This window comes from Panthera pardus, unplaced genomic scaffold (genome assembly GCF_024362965.1).
Source record: "Panthera pardus isolate Hobbes unplaced genomic scaffold, ASM2436296v1 HiC_scaffold_10, whole genome shotgun sequence".
NCBI classification, from domain to species: domain Eukaryota; kingdom Metazoa; phylum Chordata; class Mammalia; order Carnivora; family Felidae; genus Panthera; species Panthera pardus.
Window position 1 is genome coordinate 21,229,710 of NW_026526655.1, and position 20,879 is coordinate 21,250,588.

A 20,879-nucleotide genomic window follows, 5' to 3' on the forward strand; every position below is an offset into this window, starting at 1 on the left:
TCAATCAATGGCAATTCAACCTTTGTAGCTGGTCAGCCCTCACCTGGAGTCACTTCTTTCTTTTTTCGCACCCTATTTCCAATACTTTAGCAACTCTTGTTGGCTCTACCTTCAAATTCCGTCCATGGGGTGACTGGGTGGCTCAGTCAGTTAAGCCTCTGGCTTCGGCTCAGGTCATGATCTCACTGTTCGTGAGTTCGAGTCCCACGTCGGGCTCTGTGCAGACAGCTCGGAGCCTGGAGCCTGCTTCGGATTCTGTGTCTCCCTCTTTCTCTGTCCTCCCTGCTCGCGCTCTGTCTCTCAAAAATAAGTAAAAATTAAAACAACAATAACAGCAAACAACAAATTCTATCCAGAGTCCATACGACCTCTACTGCTATCTCCATGGTACATCACCTGGGTCATTAGAATGGCCTCCATTTGTATCTCCCTAAACAGCCCTTTGCAGCCAGTTTCTTCTCAAGATAGCAGCCAAAGGATCCTGTTAACCACCCAGGCAGACCATATCACTCCCTCTACTCAAAACCCTCCAACTCGGAGCTTGGCTCGGCAAAATCCAGCATCCTTGCATAGTCCTACATGGTCCCTGATTCCATCATTTCCTTTTACTCTTCCTACTGGCCCACAGCTCTCCAGGGCCCCTAGAATTCTCTTTCTCATGCACCCTATAGTTTATTCTCTCTCCTCTGGGATTTTGCACACAGTCTCACTCTCCCTGAAATGCTCTTTCCCTGTGATATCATAGCTAGCTTTCTCATCTTCAAGTCTTGGCTTAAATGTCACCATATTAGGAGGCTTTCTGTGACCACCCTATATAAAACTACAGACAACATCCCTCTCCCCACTACACACACACACACACACACACACACACACACACACACCCCTTCCTGGCACTTCTTGTGCCTTATTTTCCTCCATAGCCCACATTACCTACTAACACACTAAAGAACACACTTGTTTTGTTTGTCTAACTCACTGCCTAGAACGTTTGCTCCAAGAGAATAGGGATTTTTGTTTCTTTTGTTTGCTGCTGTATCCCTAGCGCCTGGTACAAGTCTGGCACATAACGGATGCTTATAAAGTATTTGCTGAGTAAATCAGATTGGCAAAGATGAAAAATTAGATGGGAGCTTGACTGGTGGGGGCATACGGAAATAGGTACTTTCACATGTTGCTGTCAGAGTACAAATTGGAATTGCCTCCTTGGAGAGCAATCACAAGATCCATCAAAATTTAAAAAGGCATCTTGCCTATGACCCAACATTTAGCTGCCAAGCATTTACTCAATAGATATATGTGTTGTTGTTGTTTTTAAGCTTATTTATTTGGAGCAGAGAGAGAGAGAGAGAGAGAGAGAGCTTGGATCACAGGAACCATCCCTGAGATGGTAACCTAAGCCTAAATCAAGAGTCTTAGCTTAACAGACTGAGACCCCAGTGCCCTGCAGCATTATTTTAGTGACAAAAAGTTGGAATGAACTTAAACGTCCCTGAATAGGGGGTCCGATTGAATCACATATGGGCATCTGTATGACTCCACAATATATAACTGTTAAAGTGATAAAGGAAAAACACACGGCTTGATGTGGAACAGTCTACATGATGTACTGAGTGGAACAAGCCAGGGCAGAAATATGTGGAGTATGTCACGCTTTGGGTGAAAAAAGGAGGGGGGGGGGGGGTGTAAGTACATATACTTGCAAGTTCCTACAAGCATAAATAAGAGTATAAATAGCCTGGAAAATTGCAGGGAACTAATGATAGAGGTTGCCCACACACTCCCCCCCCCCCCCACTTTTTAAGGGAGTTACTTAAGGACCAGTGACCCTGAAAACGACTTAAAAAATCATCGCGATATAGTACTTTTAAAAAACCTACTTCTGGAAGCGCCTGGCTGGCTCAGGTGGGGGACCGTGGGGCTCTTGCTCTCGGGGGTTTGAGCCCCACGTTGGGTGTGGAGATGACTTAAAAACAAAAGATCTTAAAAAAGCCCCCAGAAACCCACTTCTGTAATGTGTCAATGCGTGCTCTTCTGGTAGCTTTTACTCTGTGTGGGGCTGACGCGGTAAAAATCCGCCCTAAGCACTGCTCTGAAGGCACGGGAGTAGGAAGGAGGACCTTTTATTTCCTCCGGGAGTGAAGCCAGTAAAAAGTATGAATAGATTCAGGCCAACCTCGTGCTCGGCGACTCGGGGCCTGCCCCGCCTTCCCCCCCAGCCGGGGCTGCCCGTCGGTGCTGCCCTCCGCCTGGAGTCCCTGCTTCCTCCTTAGAGGGCAGCAGCAGAGCGTGTTGGGGACGCATGCGTCCCCATTTGCGCCTGGGGAATTAAAAGAAAAGAGGGGGGGAAAAAGCCCCAGCGCAACACGCGCCCCAAACAAAACCTAAGTGCAGGAAAGCGCGCGGCCGCGCAGACCTGGGCCGTGCAGGCGTCTCGGCCTCGCCCGCGTCCCCGGCCGCGGCGTGATGCGCACGGACTGGCCCGCGACGCCCGGCCCCGCGACTGTCCCCGCACCTGGACGCCGGCCGGGTGGCCGCGCCCCAGCCGCGCTCGCTCGCCGCCGCCGCCGCCGCCGCGGCCGTCTCCCAGTGTGCCGGCGCCGTGGGGCACCTCGCTCCCCATGGGGCCGCGGGACTGGCTGAGGACCGTGTGCTGCTGCTGCCCGTGCAGCTGCCTGGAGGGGCCCGCCGTGCCCGAGAAGGAGCCCCTGGTCAGGTGGGTGCGCGGCCGGCCGCGCGGAGCCTGGTGCCTGCGCGCTGGTCCGAGCTGGGGAGGCGGGCTGGGCTTCGCGGTGCCCCCTGAGGCGCCCCTTGGTCCCTTCCTGGAGACCCTGCCCCCTGGGTGAGACTTCTGCCCGCCGCCACAGATCCCCGGAGACGCCGGAGACCCGGGTGGATGCGTGTGGAAATCCGCGCCAAGGGAGGGACCGGAGAGAAGTTTGCAAAGGGGCTCGATTTGGGTCCTTTGCTGTGACCGACTGCGTACGGATAGGCGTATTTCAGTGAAACGGACGCCTGTGAGTTTCTGTTTCACCCAGGGGGAAAAAAAAAACAAGTTGGATACTTTGCATTCAAGTTTATTACCGAAGACAGACAATTTAAGTGACTGAGCACAGGGGATATTTTTCACATTAAAAAAAATGCCTATTTTCTGAAGGGGCATCCTGTTCACTGGGATGTGGTCTCATTACAGGTGAAGTTAGGAAGCGTGAGGAAATTGGATGCACATTTGGCGTGGCTTTGTTGAAGGGCCGTACGACACAGTTTTGTTCGGGGCTGTCATTTTAAGCAATTATTTTGTACCTCCGCTTTGATGAAACGAAGGTTCCACAAGGGCATGCCTTGGAGGTAGACGGGATAGAAACGAAAGATTTAACATGAAATTAGGGAACAGGACGTGAAGTGAAAGTCAAGGGTTTGGTAAGCAAATATTGAAGCCAGTGTTTTTTTTATGCAATGTACAGTTAACAAGATAAAGCTTTCGTTACTTTTCCAAAGCATGATTTACCTTTTCTTACTCTGTCAGGTCCAAACACTTCCCTTGACTTTTGAGGTCTTATGTATCCCCTTACTGTCTGCCCACTCTTATTTTCCAGCATATTAAATACTGCGGACTCCTTGATTTAACCAGACAGGCATCCTGGCCGCTCTAGGAACCATCCAGCCTTCTTATTCCCCTCACGATTGCCTCAAGGAGTGACCTTTATCTTTCCCACCCCTCCTAAATGCTGGTTCTCAACACCCTCCCCCACCCCCGCCCCCAAGCAGTCTTCTTGGATTGCTTTCTGCTTATTCATCTCTCACTCCTATGATTTAGGGTTTGGGATTTACCATCTGCCCCTCACTGCTTAGTGAGCGCACATGTATGTAAACATACAGGTCAAGTTCTTTTATATATAAACAATTGTACACACAATACACCATGTTTTTGTGTGCCCTTGCTGATCGTTTCCCACTTAGATTGTTAGGTCAACATGGGCAGGGAGACATCTGGTGAAGTTCCCTTGGTCCCAAATGAAGTGGGTAACAACCTAGAATTTCATGCTTGGCTTGTACATCCAACTTGTCAATATTCACTGTCACTAGAAATACAGCACTCCTTCTCAGTGCCTTGGGTCTTTCCAGTCTTCCATCCAGGATTGCTATTGGAGTTAAAAATCTTGACCTGCCCTGGTTTACTGTAAGTCAGTACATTTTGCAAGTGATTTTTAGGAGGATGGAGCCAATGGGGGACAGAACAGTATGTATAGTCCTCACGAGTCAGATTGTTTGGGGTGAAAATTCCAACTGGGTGACTGGGCACAAATTATGGAACTTATTTGTGCCTTAATTTACTCATCTATAAAATGGGGATGAGAACAGTGTGTACCTCAAAGGGTTTCCATGAGAAATGAAATGAGCTAATCCCTGTGTTTAGTAGAATGTCTGACACATAGTAAACACTCAATAAATTCTAGTTGTTGTTAATTATCATTGTTATTCTTCTGAGCATGTGAATATGAATGGACTGGTCTTTTGTGGTTTAGTGTCAATTCTGGCATCGTTTCAGGGTAGCAAGGTTTGGGAAGAGTCACTTAGTGATTGATGTGTGGGGCAGTGATAGGTGTGTGTGTGGGTACCTGTATGTTTTTTCCTACTCACGTCATCAGGAGGTCTGGTTTGAAATCCTTTTTGTTTGTTTATTTATTCTTAAAGTGAGAAGTTCAGTGTTTTTTTTTTTTTTCTTTGTATATTCACAAAGTTGTGCAATCATCGCCACTCTCTAATAGAGAACATTTTCATCACTACTGAAAGAAACACCACACCCATTAAGCAGTCACTCGCCACTCTCCCTTCCTTGCCCGGCCCCTTCTCCTGCAGCGACTAATCTGCTTTCTGTCTTCATAGATTTGCTATTCTGGAAATTTGGTATAAATGGAATCATACATATGTGGCCTTGGCGTCTGGCTTCTTTGACTCAGCATCGTGTTTTTGGGGTTCATCCATGATGTAAGATTTACATACCTCTTATCCATTCATCAACCAATGGGCATTTGGGTTGTTTCTGCTTTGGGGCTGTGAACGTTTGTGTACAAGTTTTTGAGCAGATGTGTGTTTTCAGTGATCATGGGTATATGCTCAGGAGTGGAATGGCTGGGTCGTATGGTAATTCTACATTTAACTTTTTGACAGACTGCCAGATTGTTTTCCAGAGTGACTGGTTTGAAATCTTGGTGTGGTGAAATCATGTGGCCAGATGGCCTTAATTTTAATTTTATGGAGAACTTCATTCTTTACATCATCTTTTTTCTTTTTTTTCCTTTCATTTATAAAGAAAGGTTTTGTATAGATGCCCTCCTCTCAGCTAAGTCCTTGATGGTAAAGTAATGGTTTTCAAGTTTTGCTTCATGCCCTTAGGTAACGGTACCTGGAGGAGGTATGGTTGGGGAAATTACACTTGTCTTTTGTCTGCATGGTCACCTGCAATCCTGTTCCAGAATGCACTAAGGATTCTTGTTCTTTAACGAAAACCGGCTCTTAGTCTCTCCTCCTTTGCCAGTCTGATCATGCCTTTTATGTTTCGACCTCATTCTTTTTGCCTTTTCTGGAACCGTGTACCTGAAGGGAAAAGCATGTCCCTTGTCTGGTTTGCGATCTGTATTTCTCTCTGTTCCACTGGTTCTTCCTTTCCCCTTGTTCTAGAAATATGCTGAGGCCTCCCCTGACTGAAAATTCATCCTGATATGGCCAAGCCCTTTAATTGCCATCCTTTGCTTTCCTCTGTGGCTGGCACAAATGTCTTGAAAGAGTTGTTCACTGTGCCCCCCTCCCTGTCTTCTTTAGCACCCATCCACCGTGAAGTCTGGTTTCTGCCCCCTGGCTGACTACATGAACACTGCTCTCTTGAAGGTTACAAGAGAAAGAAGTGTGATGTTGTATTCTCAGCGTGCAGGACACAGTTCTGTGCTGACCCTCCGTGCCTTCTTTCGTGCTTCCTCTTTCCCCAGATTCTCTGATTTTGCTTTCTCTAGTTTCTGCTTGTGACAGGTGCAGTCACACTGCTTTCCCTCCTGGTGTCTTTGCCCATGTCACATTTGGTTGCTAAACATCTTTTTGTTTTTTTCTTTTTATAAACTTTTTTTAACGTTTATTTATTTTGGAGAGACAGAGACTAAGCATGGTCGGGGGACAAGCAGAGAGAGAGAGGGAGACACGGAATCTGAAGCAGGCTCCAAGCTCTGAACTGTCAGCACAGAGCCCAAAGCGGGGCTTGAAATCATGAACTGTGAGATCACGACCTGAGCCAAAGTCGGACGCTTAACCGACCGAGCCACCCAGGGGCCTCACTTTTTGTTTTTCTGTCCTACTTCTCAAGAGTCTACTCTTCTTAAGGCCCATGTCAGTTGCCAGCTTTGTGATGAAGCCTTGGAAAGTTTCCCCAGGTTGTGATGGTTTCTCTTTACTTCCTTTTCATCCCTCGGTCACTCACCTGTGCTTATTACAGTTCGAAGGTGGGTGCTGCCACCCCAGCCAGATTGCCCAACTCCTTAGCCGCCCGGGGCTGCTTCACCAGTGAATAGGTGAGCAGTCCTCTCTAATGCCAGGAAGCTTGAGAGTAGGTCTGGAGAAAGGACACGTGGCCTGACCTTGACACCAGGCTCCAGGCCCAAAGAAAAGCAGAGGTTTTGTTCAGTTTCACAGTTTTCTGCCCTTGACTCCGATTTTAGGACGGAATCCTAGAAGACTCCTGTTTTCAGTCACCGTGGAAGGTCGGAGGTTCTGCGTGCCATTCTTCCCTGCACTAATTCCTTTCCCTAATGTAAATAGTGATCAAAACCACAACGAACCAACGTGCATGGAGGACAAATGGATTCTTTTGGAATGGCGAGCTCATTGATCATTTGTCTGTAAAACAGTGAATGACTTTTTGGCTCGAGGTTTCATGTTACTAATTAAAAGGAACTTATGGGGTGCGTATCGTTAGTTTCCTAGGACTGGCGCAACAAACTACCATGAATTTGGTAGCCTAAACCAATAGAAATGTATTCGTTCACAGTTCTGGAAGCCAGAAAGACTCTAGGGAGAATTGCTTCTTGCAGGATTCAGCTTTGGGTGGCTCCTGGTGTCATTGGCTTCTGGCAGCTCAGTTGCAGACTTTGCCTCTGTCTTCTTCCCTGTGCTCTCTCCTCTGTCTCAAATGCCTATCTCTTTGCTCTTGCCAGGGCACCAGTCATTGGATGTAGGGTCCATTGTAAATCCAGGTTAATCACGTCTCAGGATCCTTAACTTAATCACACCTGCAAAGCCCCTATTTCCAAATAAGGTCGCGTTCACAGGAACCGGGGGTTGGGACTTGGACGTATCTTTTTAGGGGATGCTATTCAACCCACTACGGGGTACTTTTGGGAAAATGTTTGAGCTCAGTGAGCTTAATGCATTGGTTTTTATTTCACTTTTATAGCATGGCTTTCTTCCATCGGCGATGAAAGCATACTCTTGCCATATAAAAATCCCCCATGAGCGTGAGTTGTGACCCTTGAAATGATACGATTCTAGAGGCGCAGCTGCAGTCAGCACAGCCTTTAAGCAGAGCGATGTCCAAGCCCTCTGGCACCAGAGTTTACTGCCACATGACATCCAATACAGACGGGCATGGGGGGCCTGGAAGAGCCTGCCACGGAATGACACTAAAGCATATCTCACGAGGGTCACTGAAGTTTTTCAGAGAAGTGCAATTCTTACTCTCTAAATGTTACTTACTCTAAGCTCTAATTTCTGTTGGGCTGTCGATAACCGATAAGCACCACGACTGTCCACTTGTTGAAAAGCTAAGGAAGAAAGGGGGAGAATTACAACCACGGCTAGTTTTCGTTTGTGGCTCTCCCTTCAGCCACCTACGTGAACCACGTAATGAGCTTCCACATGTCTTTGGCTCTCTGCTCTCCTCCATGCCCGTCCACAGCCTCCACGCCAGATAGCAGAATTTACGGACGTATCTCTCAGAATTTACAGCCGTCGGGGTTTCCTTTTTCTGCAGTGCCTGGAGTCCCCAGTAGAGAAAAATAAAATAAAACCTCAGTTTGCTCTTTGAAGGTTGTTCCATGCGGTTCTGAGAAGGCCTGGAACAGGGCGTGTGAGTGTGGGCAACAGAATGGAACTTCCCGGACCATCGAGGAACGTTCCGTCTGCGGCTCCTGCTTGGGTATGCAGACGGGGGTGAGGACTGAGGTGGGGACGGGAGCCTTCCCCGCTCAGCTCTCCTGACCTTTCATAGGTCGTGCTTAGCGTTCCCCGTGTACTGGGCGCTGCCTGTACGCCTGTTACTTAAATCTTTGCCGTAACCCTGTGAGGTACACCCGATTCTCGTTATTCTTTGTGGCTATGTGCTGTGGCCCCCGCAGATGGTGACTGAAAGTACTCATTGCTCCAAGGGGAAAATCCAGGGCTGTTGTCCTGCGAGTCGACTTGTCAGCTGGTCCACACGTATCTTGTTTTCTGTGTGCTTCTGCGTAAAGACACCTTAGTTTTAGTATATTGTTGATTCATTGACATTGCACTCAGGGCCAGCGGCACTGTGACTGATGCCTGAGTGAGGCTCGTCGAACACACATATTTTAGTTCTGCCACACCATGCTGGGGGGCCATTCTAAACAGCAGAATCACCAATAAATAGCACAAAAATGCAAATGACGCGGCATTAAATACACCACGAAAAGTCCACTCGTGTACAGGATGACAGCTGACACAAAGAGGCAGAGCATTGCCTTGTTGGACCTCAGCTGGGGACGTGCCCCTCCCTCGGGGGCTGCCAAAGCACCACCAGCATCGGTGATTTGATTTCGGAGGACAGATAAATTTCAGTACGTGGGAAAAGGTACAGATATGGTAATGAGGAGCCTCAACTGTCATTGGGTCTATAATCCCCACCTGACAGTTGAAGAAACTGAGGCACAAGAGCTTCTGCAGCTAGCTCAGAGGCATAGCTGGCTGAGCTGGGAATCAACTCCTATTCTATTCTAGTGCCGTAGAAATAGCAGGGGCCACCTAGTATGCAGGGAGGGGTGTAGCTAGCGGCTTATGGGCTGTGTGCTAGAAACTGTGTTTGACGGATGAGACTTGCCCTGAATCGTTACAACCTGGGATCGAGAGCCACTGGACCCGATTTTCTGATTCAGGCTGGTGAAAGCAGGTGCCTGTGGGAAAGGAAAGTGGTGGGTTTAAGTTATTTGGAAGGCAGTCACCACCAGCTCAAGAAGGACAATAATCCTTTCTTCACATGTGTGCAGTTTTTCATTTCGCGGCGTGGGCTCCCGTGACCTCTGAGTTGAATAAATTGTCTTCTCCCCTCGGAAGGGCTTTAAAAAATGTTGGCTGAAGTGTTCGTGTCAGTGAGATCTCTCAGCCCGGGGCCCAGATGGCCTGACTCTTTTCCCATTATGTGTGGCAGGCTCGTCTGAGCTAACACAGCTCACCCATGACTTCCTGCAGAACTGGCAGGTACAAAGCCTGGAGCCCTGGGCCAGACGGTGATTCACAGGAAGCGCCTAGAGAGGCACAAAAGATTCCTGCTGCAGGAAGGGGCTGGAAGGATCTGTTGCAAAGCCTGTACATTTACCTTCTTAAAAGAGAAGAAGGGTGGAGGTCAAGGGCACAGTTCCCAGAACAGGGCCTCACGTCCAATGAGTAGGAGGTAAATGCTTTACCAAGAAGTCAGCCCCTCAAGGTTGGTCTAAGGATGACTTTTAAAGGTTTTCTTCCCAGGCCACCTCCAGTGTCCCTCTTCCCCATTCGTGAGTTGCATAAGTCAATCTCAGTGACATTGGAAGTTCCTGAGAAGATGAAATTTCTTTCCCTTAGGCATCGCATGATCTAGGTTTCCTGGAACTTTTCATTCTCTAGATCTCTTGAAGTGATCTTATCACTCCAGCTTTGTTTAAAAAGTAAATTCTGCTTAAATGTTGGGTAAAATAGGTGTTTGGTTTTTTTTTTTGTAGTTAGTAATGGAAATCCTTTTTAGTCTGGTTAATAAATAGTTTTGTACCAACTGTATGCTATGCACTCTGTTCTTCTGTGCTTTTTTTAGGGAATAATTTTGGTGAGACAGTGTGTATCTATCAGTCCCTTGTACTGCCTGAAAGGTGGTAAGAGTTTACTGTATTGCCTCTTATTATTTTTTTCCTAGCTTTTAAAAACTCAGGTTTATATGTATAATATTAGAAATTAAAAACATATAAAAATATGTGCAGTATAAACAACACCTATGAAGTGAATATTCTTGTAACCACCTTCCAGGGCAAGAGATAGCTGCCTTTCATCCTGTATCCCCCACTCCTGATTGTATCTAGACCTTTGTGATAGTCATTTCCTGGCTTTTCTTTATAGCTTTCCCACATATGTGTGCACCTTAAAAGTGTATTTTCATTTTTGCCTGCTTTTAAACTTTACCTAAGTGAGACCAAACTGTGTGAGAGCCATCCAAGTTGCTATGTATAGCTTGGTTTGTGATTCTCATTGGTTTATAGGGCATCCGTTTTGTTCATCTGTTCTGTTGGCAAACTTTTGGGTGGTTTCCATGTTAGGGCTATTATACAAGGTTTCGATTTTAGAGTCAGCACATAAGGTAAAACTGTTCATCCTTCAGCCATAGTGGTCTCAGATACACCAAGCACGCTGCTGCCTCAGGGCCTTTGCACTTCCTGCCTTGCCCACTTAGAATGTTCTTCCTCCACTTACCTGTATGCGTAACTCCCTCACTTTATTCAAGTCAGTGCTCGAAATCATTTTGTCATAAAGTGCTTCCCTCACAACCCTTTTTAAAACAGTGTCCCCATGCCCTTTCTCTGTCCCTCATCCACCATGTGAATAAAGTGCTTCAGAGCACTGTCACCTGACATAACTGTCTGCTTCTTCCCACAAGACTGTGAGCCTACTTTTATAAGCTTAAATAGCTAAAAAATGTTAATTGGCCTGTGAGTCTGGACACAAGGATTCTAGACTCATTTCTGCCATTCAGAGCCCTGTGAACTCGGGAAACAACAATTCATCATCCAGCAAATATTTATTGAGCATCTTCCACGAGCCAGGTGGTGTTCTAAGTGTTTGCAGTATATCACTGAGCAAAGTAGGTAGTGATCCTGTCCCCATGGGGCTTTTATTCTAGTGGGAGAGGAAGCAGCAAACATAATAGGTAAATTGGAAGGTAAGTAAGTGTACAGGACAAAGAAAAGGCAGAGCATGGGCAGGGGAGCATGCTTGCCATTTTAAGTAGATTATTCAGGGCAGGCTTCATTGAGGAGCTGGTGTTTATTTTATTTATTTACTTATTAAAAATTTACTCTTAATGTTTATTTGTTTTTTTTTAAATTTTTTTTTTCAACGTTTTTTATTTATTTTTGGGACAGAGAGAGACAGAGCATGAACGGGGGAGGGGCAGAGAGAGAGGGAGACACAGAATCGGAAACAGGCTCCAGGCTCCGAGCCATCAGCCCAGAGCCTGACGCGGGGCTCGAACTCACGGACCGCGAGATCGTGACCTGGCTGAAGTCGGACGCTTAACCGACTGCGCCACCCAGGCGCCCCAATGTTTATTTGTTTTTGAGAGAGAGAGACAGAGTGCAAGCAGGGGAGGAGCAGAGAGAGAGAGAGGGAGACACAGAATCCGAAGCAGGTTCCAGGCTCCGAGCTGTCAACACAGAGCCCGATACAGGGCTCGAACTCACGAACCGTGAGATCATGACCTGACGTTGGACGCTTAACCATCCGAGCCACCCAGGCGCCCCGAGGAGCTGATGTGTAAATAAAAATTTGGAGGGGAGAGAGTGAGGTGTGTGGATACCTGGGGGAAAGCATTCTAGGTAGAAGGATCAGCCAGTGTGACTGAGGAGTTCAGGGAACAGCGAAGAGGCCAGAGTGCCTGGGGTGTCATATGGGGCCTCACAGAACACTGGATGACTTCGCCTTATATTCTAGACTGAATGGGTTTTGAGGGAGGGGTGACGCGGTCTGATTTACATAGTAAAGGGATCGCTTTGGCTGTTGTATTAGGGATGGAATTGGTGGGAGGCAGTGGTAGCAAGAGGTAGATCAGCGGAAAAAATAATTGGAGGGATTCTTACATAAGATGTACCGTCCCACCCTGGCTCACCAGATCCCAGACTCTGTGGTGTGGTGTGTTAGTGCCTATTCCTTTTATCCTTGGCTCGGGGTCGCAGGGGCAGAGGTGGACATTTTTTTTCACGTAGAGCCAATGGAACTTTCTGATGGACTGGAGGTAGGGGACAAGAGAGCCGAGGATGACGTCAAAGATTTTGGCCTGAACGGTTGGAAGGATGCAGGTTCCATTATCCAAGCAGAGCCTGCTGGTGGGGAGGCCCGTGGGAGGACCAGGCTCTTGGCTTTGACCACGGTGTGCTCGAGCCCTCTATCACACATCCACAGAAATGGGGAAGAGGCAGGAGGCGTAGGAGCCTGCGGACACAGGTATAGACTTAGGAACCTTCCTCACGTAGGTGGTATTTGAACCCCTGAGACTGGGTGAGGTGACCAGGATGAGTGCGAGCAGAGGAGGGACCAAGGACTGGGTCTCGTTCTCCCGAGCCCTGGCGTCTCCTCAGCCTCCCTGCCTGCCTCACAGGGCTTCTGTCCGGGCCATCTGCAGGCCTGACGGCACCGTACAAAGGCATGAGACACAATGGCCATGGAAGGCAGGGAGCCCAGGAGCACGGGACAGGCAGCAGGGCCACAGCACAGGCCCTGCGTTGCTGCTTTTCATCCTTCACGCTGAGGCGGGTTGTGACTCTGGCATTGAAGGAAGTCATGGACTTCGGTGGTGACGTGCTGAGAAAAACTCCCAGATCTGTGGAGCCATGTTTACACTGCGGTTAAATAATGGATCTTGTAAGCTTTGAGAAAGAGCCAGAGTATCCGGCAGGAGGGAAGGAAGGAAAAAGGGAGGGAAAGTAAGGAGGGAAGAAGGGAGGCAGGGAGGGAGGAAAGACAGGAAGAAAGAAGGGAATGAGGGAGGGGGAAGGGGAGGGAGGGAGAGAGAGAGAGAGAGAGAGAGGGAGAGAGAGAGAGATGGAGGGGGAAGGGGAAAAGAAGGAGAGGGAGAGGATCTTGGATCCACCTGCCCTGTCACCGGGAGGTTTCCTTAGAGAGGAAGGGAAAGTTCTGGAAACCAGGGGCTCCATAGGCAATTCAGTTCTTGGTGGGAAATCGGTTGAGGAGTCCTTAAGTAGTCAAGGGGGTGCCACCAGACAGCCTTTGGGGTTTGCCTTTTGAGACCTTTGGTTGCTGTTTACTGGAGATTTTGTGTCTTCACTGTTTTGGGGATTTCAATCTTTTTTCTTTTTCTTTTCTTTTTTTTTTTTTAGTTTATTTTGAGAGAGAGAGAGAGAGGGAGAGAGAGAGAATCCCAAGCAGGCTCTGCATGATCAATGCAGAGCCCAACATGGGGCTCAAACTCACAAACCGTGATCTCATGACTTGAGCTGGGATCAAGAGTTGGACACTTAGTGACTGTGCCACCCAGGCCTTCAGTCTTAAACCGGAGACCACGGACACACAGCCTGTCTGTGGGGAGAACAGTAAAGTCACTGCAGCTGTGGGCATCAGCAGCCAGCCTGGTATGCTGTGGGGACTTCCAAAATCTTTTACACATGGTTGGTAGTGAGGACTCATGGAAAGTTCTGGAAACTCTTGGTAAGCAGCCTTAATGCCCACCGGCACTTTGCACCCGCAGTCCCCAGGGGGGGAGTCCAGTGTTGCTAGGTCTTGAGTCTCCTGTGAGCTGTAGACGGGTGGAAAGGAGAGACTCTGGAGTGATTCAGTCTTGTGCTCCCCGGTGGGGTTAGGGGTAGAATCATCCTACATTTTGGGAGTGAAAGCCGCTTCTGCTTCTAATGTAACTTCAGAGCCACCTCTCAAATACCCGAGGTTAATAAAATATTTATCATCAGCAGATGGTGGCCAGGGGCAAAACAGCTGCTCTCACTTTCTTTAGAACCTTTTAGAAACATTATATGGGGGAGGGAGAGAAAATGAAGTTCCTGACTCAACCTGCCCTCCCTCCCTGCCTTCTGTCCTCCCTGGGCTACTTGGGCTCAGACCTCAGGGCCTTTGCACTGAATTCTCTTTACACAGTAAAATTCCCTTCACAGTCTCTGGCACACAGAGGTTCCCAAGCTCTCTAGTTGTTTGCTTTATACATTTCTTTCTTCTGGTATCTCCACTCCAAGGGTTTAAAATTTTAAAATAAAGTGGATTAATGCCGTGGGTGAGTAGTGGTACAGGATAAAAGGAGCAGGGACTAGCATGCCAGAGCACAGAATCCGGGATCCAGTGAGCCAGTTGGGGTGGGGTCTGATAGAACCTTCTGCATGAACACACACCCTCCTTCACCTTCACCTTGACCAGTGTTTGGTTGACCAGATGCACAGGTCAGATTCCACACTCAGGAGGACAGAGGGAGCCACAAGAAAACACCACGGGTCAGAGTTATTGCTCACCCAGAGGCAGAAGCTCTCAATTCTCTTTCCTGTTGTATGTCCCCCCCAGGTGTCAGTGACCAGGCAGTCTGACACTCATAGGATGCCGGGGCAATGCTGCTCACAATTAGGGAAGGGCGAGGCGTGGAGAGAACTCTGGAGGCAGCCCCTGTCTGGAGACACGAGCCCTTCCAAACGGGCCTGGTGTTGGCTGTCCTGTAGAGCGTCCTTTAGGTGTGCAGATTAAGCAGGAGAGGCTGTGTTTTACCTTGGCCGGAGCCACGCATGTTCATGTGTGAGTGTGTGTGTGTTGGGTGAAAGAGAAGAGAGAGAGACAAAGAGGGAGGGAGAGAGAGATTGGTTGTTAGAGGCACGGGGACTTGCCAGGGAGGCACCTGTCATAATCTCAAAACATGCAAAGAAATTGTGGCTTGCTAGAAAAGTGGCTAGGGTATTCATGGTCAAATGCTGTCGGTTACCGATTATGCAGGTGGATACTGGCTAATTTCTAAACCTGCTTTTGGGAAGCTTTAAAAAGGTGACCACAATGAATTATGTCTGAGATTTCCTTTAGTAGGTCACTTTGCTGCTTTCGACAAGTACTTTTATTTGTTTCTTTTTTATTTACTTATTTTTTTGACAAGTACTTTTGAAGCACCTTCTTTGTGCCCGACCCTGCCAGGTCATGTGGAATGTCAGAAGGTGCAGGGTACAATCTCTGCCCTAGAGGAACTCGCCAGCTCATTGAAGAGTCAAGACTTACACAAATGAAGCAGATTCGGGGACAAGTAAAAGAGTGGCTTCAGGGAAGTACTAGGGTTTCGTGGCCCGAGAGGGACGTGTACCATGGCATCAGCAGCCATGGCTGCAGCTTCTGTGTGCCCCTGGGGTCTGGATGCCAGGAGGGGACGCCCCGGGGGAACTTGCCGGTTTGTGCAGGGAGCGCTTCACACGGGTAGCTGTTATCTGAGCCGCTCCATTCGTGAGCGTATCCCCGTCACGGCATTTGGATGTCACATCTGTGACACGTACTGCTTGGAGCCACCCCACGGGGGACCTCATGCTGGGAGGACGCTGTCAGCTGGCCGCCTAAGCACCGAAAGTCAAGCAACTCCGAAGGCTGGTCCCCGTCTGCAAAGCAGGATAGTGTTACTTACTCTTCTGACCTCAGATGGTTGTGTAACAGGAAGGATGGGACGTGGAAGCCCTGTGCAAAGCACTGTGTGGTGCAGAGATGGTGTGTCAGTGGCTGTCAGGCGGAAAGCAAGTGATGACGGTACCCTTTGCGTCACAGGCACCTCTCCGGTGTCTGCCTGCCCTTTGGTATTCCTCTTGGCCCAGCTTTCTGTCTTCCTCGGCTCTCACCTGGTCTTTCCAATCACCCCACTATCCCTGCTTTTTAAGTCTAGTTATCCCCGTGAGACCTTTCCTTACTCCCCAGGCTGTCGAGGCGATAGAAACACAGGTGCATTTCTCCCTAGTCTACATGTCCGGCCCTGTCCTTATTCCCAAACCCAGATCCTGACCCCTCTCTGACTGCCCTGTGAACTCAAGGTCAGCCTTGGCCTCCCTCCTCTGCGCCGTCCCAGTTAAAGGCATCCCTGGCCCACATCCGCTTTGACTCTCTCCTCGCACCTCCGGGCTGCGTGCCACAGGGCATTAGCACTGCCATTGCCTGCCTCACTGCACTGCGGCGCGGCCTCTCATGACCGTCCCCGCCCTGTTTCCCCAGCCACACCGTCATACGTGCTCACCCCAACCAGTATTTCACATGATGGGGACACATGTTTTTATTAGCAGAACTCCACCTCCCCAAAGAAACCTTCCTTGTAACCCCAGCAAATGAGATTTAAATTGAGAGGCCGTTCTTGTTGTGGCTGGTTTGTGGGCTTCTGTCTTTCTCTGCCAGGGGAGCCCTGCCCATCCCCTGCTGCACTCCACCCCCACAGCCGCTCCCGGGCCCCTGACGTAGGACCTCAAAGTTCAGGCCGTGAACACCACACCTACTGTCTCTTAAGCCTCCTAAGCTTTGTCCTTGTTCCTTCTTCTCCAGAGTTATTTCTGAAACCCGGACCCAACAAGGCTCAAAATCCCCTTCACTTTTTCACAGATCAGAGACTAAAGCCCGAGCCCCAGCACTGTCATCAGTCTGACCCCAAATGACCTTTTCTTCTTCCCACCCCTCCGTTTCCCTGTGTGCGTGCACCGCGTGGTGGAACCACTCAGGGACGCTGGAAATTCCCCAGCCCCGTGGGCCCCTCAAGCCTCTGTGTGCTGCTCCTGCTGTTCCCTCTGCAAGAATTCCTTTCCCTGGGCTTCTCTTCCTGACGACAGGCTGTGCCTTCGTCAGGTCTGGGTTAGATGTCACCTTCATGAAACCTTTCTTGAACTCCTATCTACACACAGGTTGTCACTCCTTCTCTGCTCCTACGACATTCTGTTTATACTTAACTTTTTAAAATTTCACTTTCTCATTACATTATAGTTACGCTAAGGGCAGGGGCAATGTCCTCTTTGGTTTCAAGTCCCCCCAAAACACCCAGCCTAGTGCCCAGTATACAGCAGGCATCCATTCCATGTTCATCGAATAAACAACTGAAGGAAGGAAGGAAGGAAGGAAGGAAGGAAGGAAGGAAGGAAGGAATCTGACATGCTCGTTAAAGCCTGGGTGGCCAGGGCACCGAGGCCTCATTTGTGTCCTCTTTCATTGGCTCACCACTCTTAAGAAGAAGGGCTTTCTGCGTTTCAGCCTTTGCATGTCGGGCAGCGTATGTGAAGGCAGGGAGACTGATAACAGTGTGGCTGTGCTGTGTCTGCTTCCCCACAGGTGGCCCCTTTCTGGAATGCTCTGACCTCTTCGTCCAGTCCCAGCCCCTACACTCCACCATGCAGCTTGAGGGATTTGAGGGTCCGGTGTCTCAACCCTCTGTCTGATGTAGATAGCTGGCCTCCTGATGGCCTTGGTGCGAAAACCCCATCCCCACCTTTCCTCCAGTTTTTACAAGTGGGTCCTGGCCAGCTCTCCTAAGTCTGAGTCTCTGATTGGTAGCCTGACCCCCACACCCCTGCTGCTGCTGAACCCCATTTTGCTGACTAGTACTTCGCTTCCTATTACAAGATTTCCCCAGTGCTAGCTTCTGTTTAAATCTCAATATTGACCTCCAGCCCGTCTGTCAGCTACTCCTATCCCTCCTTCCCAGGGGTCGTCTGCTTATCTGGGAGTCTTCTTCTGGTCCTCCTTTGTCATTGTCTCACGTCACATCTGCAGGTGTGTTGGCCACCCCACGATCACGGGACATTCTAGAGCTCTGCTCCAGAAAATGACAGCCCTCACCATCCAGATGAACAAGCCGGAGAGCTCCTACCTTGTCCACGTTCCCGAATAGTGTGCTTTTCTCTACACCACTGTTCTAATCCTCATATCTGTCGTGTCTCACCTGAGTTACCTCTCTTGCATGTTAATGAATTTCCCAGATCCACTCTCAGCCTTCTAAAGCGTTCTCCACACTTTAACCAGAAAGGGCTTTGAACATGTAATTCTATGCATGTCATATTACATCCTGTTTGAAGCCCTTTTACATCTTACCTTGCTTTTAGGAATAAAGACCACATTTCTAGTCAATGTTAGAAAACACTGTGGCCAAATCACTTTGTCACCAATGTTCTCTTTCTTCCAATTCCTACACCCTGCTCCCTCCCACCCCAGGGCCTTTGAATGTGTTGTTTCATTTGCCTAGAACATAGTTCTTTCAACTTAAAGCTCAAGCACCCCTTCTTTATGATGTCTACCTGATGCTTTCTCCCACTGCCTCTCAAGGCTCCCTGAACTCCCCCTTTATAGCACCTACCCCGTTTTTCATTATATAGTCACCTGATCATTAATGTGTTCCCCTCCCTGGGCTGTAAGTGAGGTCCAAGGACCGGGATCATGTCTGTTTCACTCAGTTTTACTGAGCCCTGTGATTAACATGAAGTCAGTGCTTCATACATATAATTAGATGAAGGAAGTAGCCTCAGCATGACCCGCCCTGTGCGTCCCACACAAGGTAACCAGGGCCACGTTCAAGCATGTCCTGAGTATGACACTTTGCGGCTCACCTCCTCCATAAGCCCAAGCACGGATACCACCTTGTGAATGGTAAATCATTAAGCAAACATACAAGAAGGGGGCTACTGAAATTCTTACTCAACATCCACATTGTTTACTGGAAGTATTTGCATACGCGTATTTTTATCACTTCATTTTCTGGTAAGGAGTTTGGTGGCTATTCCGTGCCATTGTGCTCTAAATTTATGGTGCTTCCTTGAATTCAGAGCCGGTGAAAGGTTCACCTCTTCTTGTGAATTGTTTTCTTCTTTTAATCTCACGAGAATTTTATTCTCCCATTGGATTTTCCTTCATGTTTTTGTTGCTGGGATATGTAGTGCTAAATTTCATGTTTAACATAGTAAAATTACCTCTGCCCAGGTGTCTGGTCTGTTCTCTGCCTTTTTCAAAGTTACTTATTTATTTTTATTTGTTTATTTATTGCATGTGTGGGGGAGGGGCAGAGAGAGAGAGAGAGAGAGAGAGAGAGAGAGAGAGAGAAAGAATCCCAAGCAGTCTCCGTGCTGTCAGTGAGGAGCCCAACTTGGGGCTCAAACTCATGAACCGTGATATCATGACCTGAGCTGAAGTCAAAGAGTCTGACGCTTAACCGGCTGAGCCACCCAGGCTTTGTTCTCTGCCAGTTTCAAAGTGATTTTTAAAATTGTTCTATTGTGCTCTGCTTAATTATTGGAGACAATAATTCATACCTTGTCATTAGAAATATATGTATTTATATATTATGTTTTATATTATAGGGTATATAGTGTACCTTTTATTGTTATCATATGTTACATACATGGGATGCATATGTTATATATATTACATACATTATGAAATGCTTATACCCTTTTTTTTTTTAAACACCACAGTGATAGCAATCCATATTCTTCATTTGGAGCAACGCTGGTGAGAGATGATGAAAAGAATTTGTGGAGCATGCCTCACGATGCGTCCCACACAGAGGCAGACGACGACCGAATCCTGTACAATTTGATAGTCGTTCGAAATCAGCAGGCCAAGGATTCAGAGGTAAGCAAGCCCCTTTTGAGATCTTGCTGTGTGCCGATGACAATGGCCAGTAACACATAGCGGTGAGTGAGAAGGCCAGCTGGGAATAAAGAAAAGAAGGAAAGGGGAGATGTTTGGAATGAGGGCAGGTATTTTAGCAGCCTGTGGTTGCTAATTATAGCTGGTCCTGGTAGACCGGCTCGATAAACAGATAAGACTGACTTCCAGTTATTACCTCAATTATGCAAGGGTTACAGAAACAGCAAAGCAGTGTTGCTGAAGGTGGTGAAGACAGTTTATCATCTTGCATGGCTTAACCGGTGCTTCTGTAATTTTTCCGGTTGTGTAGCAAGCCACAGTTAGAAGATTCAGACTGACGCTGAAGGATATTTTGTGTTATCACTAATTGTGAATCAGTGGAGCCTGAATTCGTTTTATTTCTTTTTCCTGTTTATCGCTTGTTAAATTGTGCCTCTTGATTAAATGGCAGCGTATCATAACTTTTGTGATGAGGCATGAAATCCATCTTTTTTTTTTTTGTTAGTAGCAATTTTTAAAATTATTACTTTTTCAGAGCAGTTTTAAGGTTTTAGAGAAGTAGAGCAGAAAAGTGCAGCCACTCCTTCCAGGGGCCACAGTTTCCCTCATTATTAACGTCTTGCACTACGGCAGTGACTTACATTTGTTACAGCCAGAATTGATACATTATTACTAGCTAAAGTCCACAGTATGTCAGGGTTCACTCTTTGTAGCATATGTTCTAAGGGTTTTGATAAATGGATAATGGCAGGTGCTGGAAACACTCCTAATGAACTCTTACCCCCAAGTTACTGGTACAGGAACACTAGAATATTGAAAAGGAGAGAACTCTAGTAAGTTAAGAGGGGGGTCATGTTTTATTTTCTTATTATAGTACTATATATAAATACAATATAATATAGTATTGTGGGTGTAATTTTCCACATAATACTACCTAGGTTTTCTCTAAATTCTGCGTTCATCAGTTAGTTCTGAGTAGATATCTGTATTAACTATAGACCTGCATGTTTTACTTTGTATCTTATAGTAACTAAGAGTAGGGACATTGCAAACCCCAGGCGCTGGCTCTGAAATCAAGTACCAGAGAGGGTGTATGTGTGTTGTTGGGGGCAGGTGGCGGGAGATGGGGGGGGCGTAGTCATCTGTTCCTTATCTAGGTTTCTTTATTTTTGCTAATTAATTGCTAACTATTCCCCCCCCCCCCCCAAACATGCATTAGCAGGAAGTGATAACTTTTAGAAGTTCCATATGTGCTTTATTCTGGTGCGGCTTGGATA

At 47.7% G+C, this 20,879-nt stretch overlaps 1 protein-coding gene across 2 annotated transcripts in view; it reads left to right on the top strand.

Annotated features, from left to right (window-relative positions):
* MREG (melanoregulin) overlaps positions 1 to 20,879 on the top strand; it is a 61,635-nt gene that overhangs the window by 1,626 nt on the left and 39,130 nt on the right. Inside the window, exons 1-2 of one of the 2 annotated variants that reach the window (XM_019446064.2) lie at positions 2,608 to 2,716; positions 19,425 to 19,584. In XM_019446064.2, coding sequence (XP_019301609.1) covers positions 2,622 to 2,716; positions 19,425 to 19,584 — 255 coding nt within the window. In that variant the 5' untranslated portion in view covers positions 2,608 to 2,621. Of the gene's footprint in view, positions 1 to 2,607; positions 2,717 to 19,424; positions 19,585 to 20,879 lie in introns of those variants that run through there. The other variant, XM_053905103.1, reaches the window with a different exon arrangement.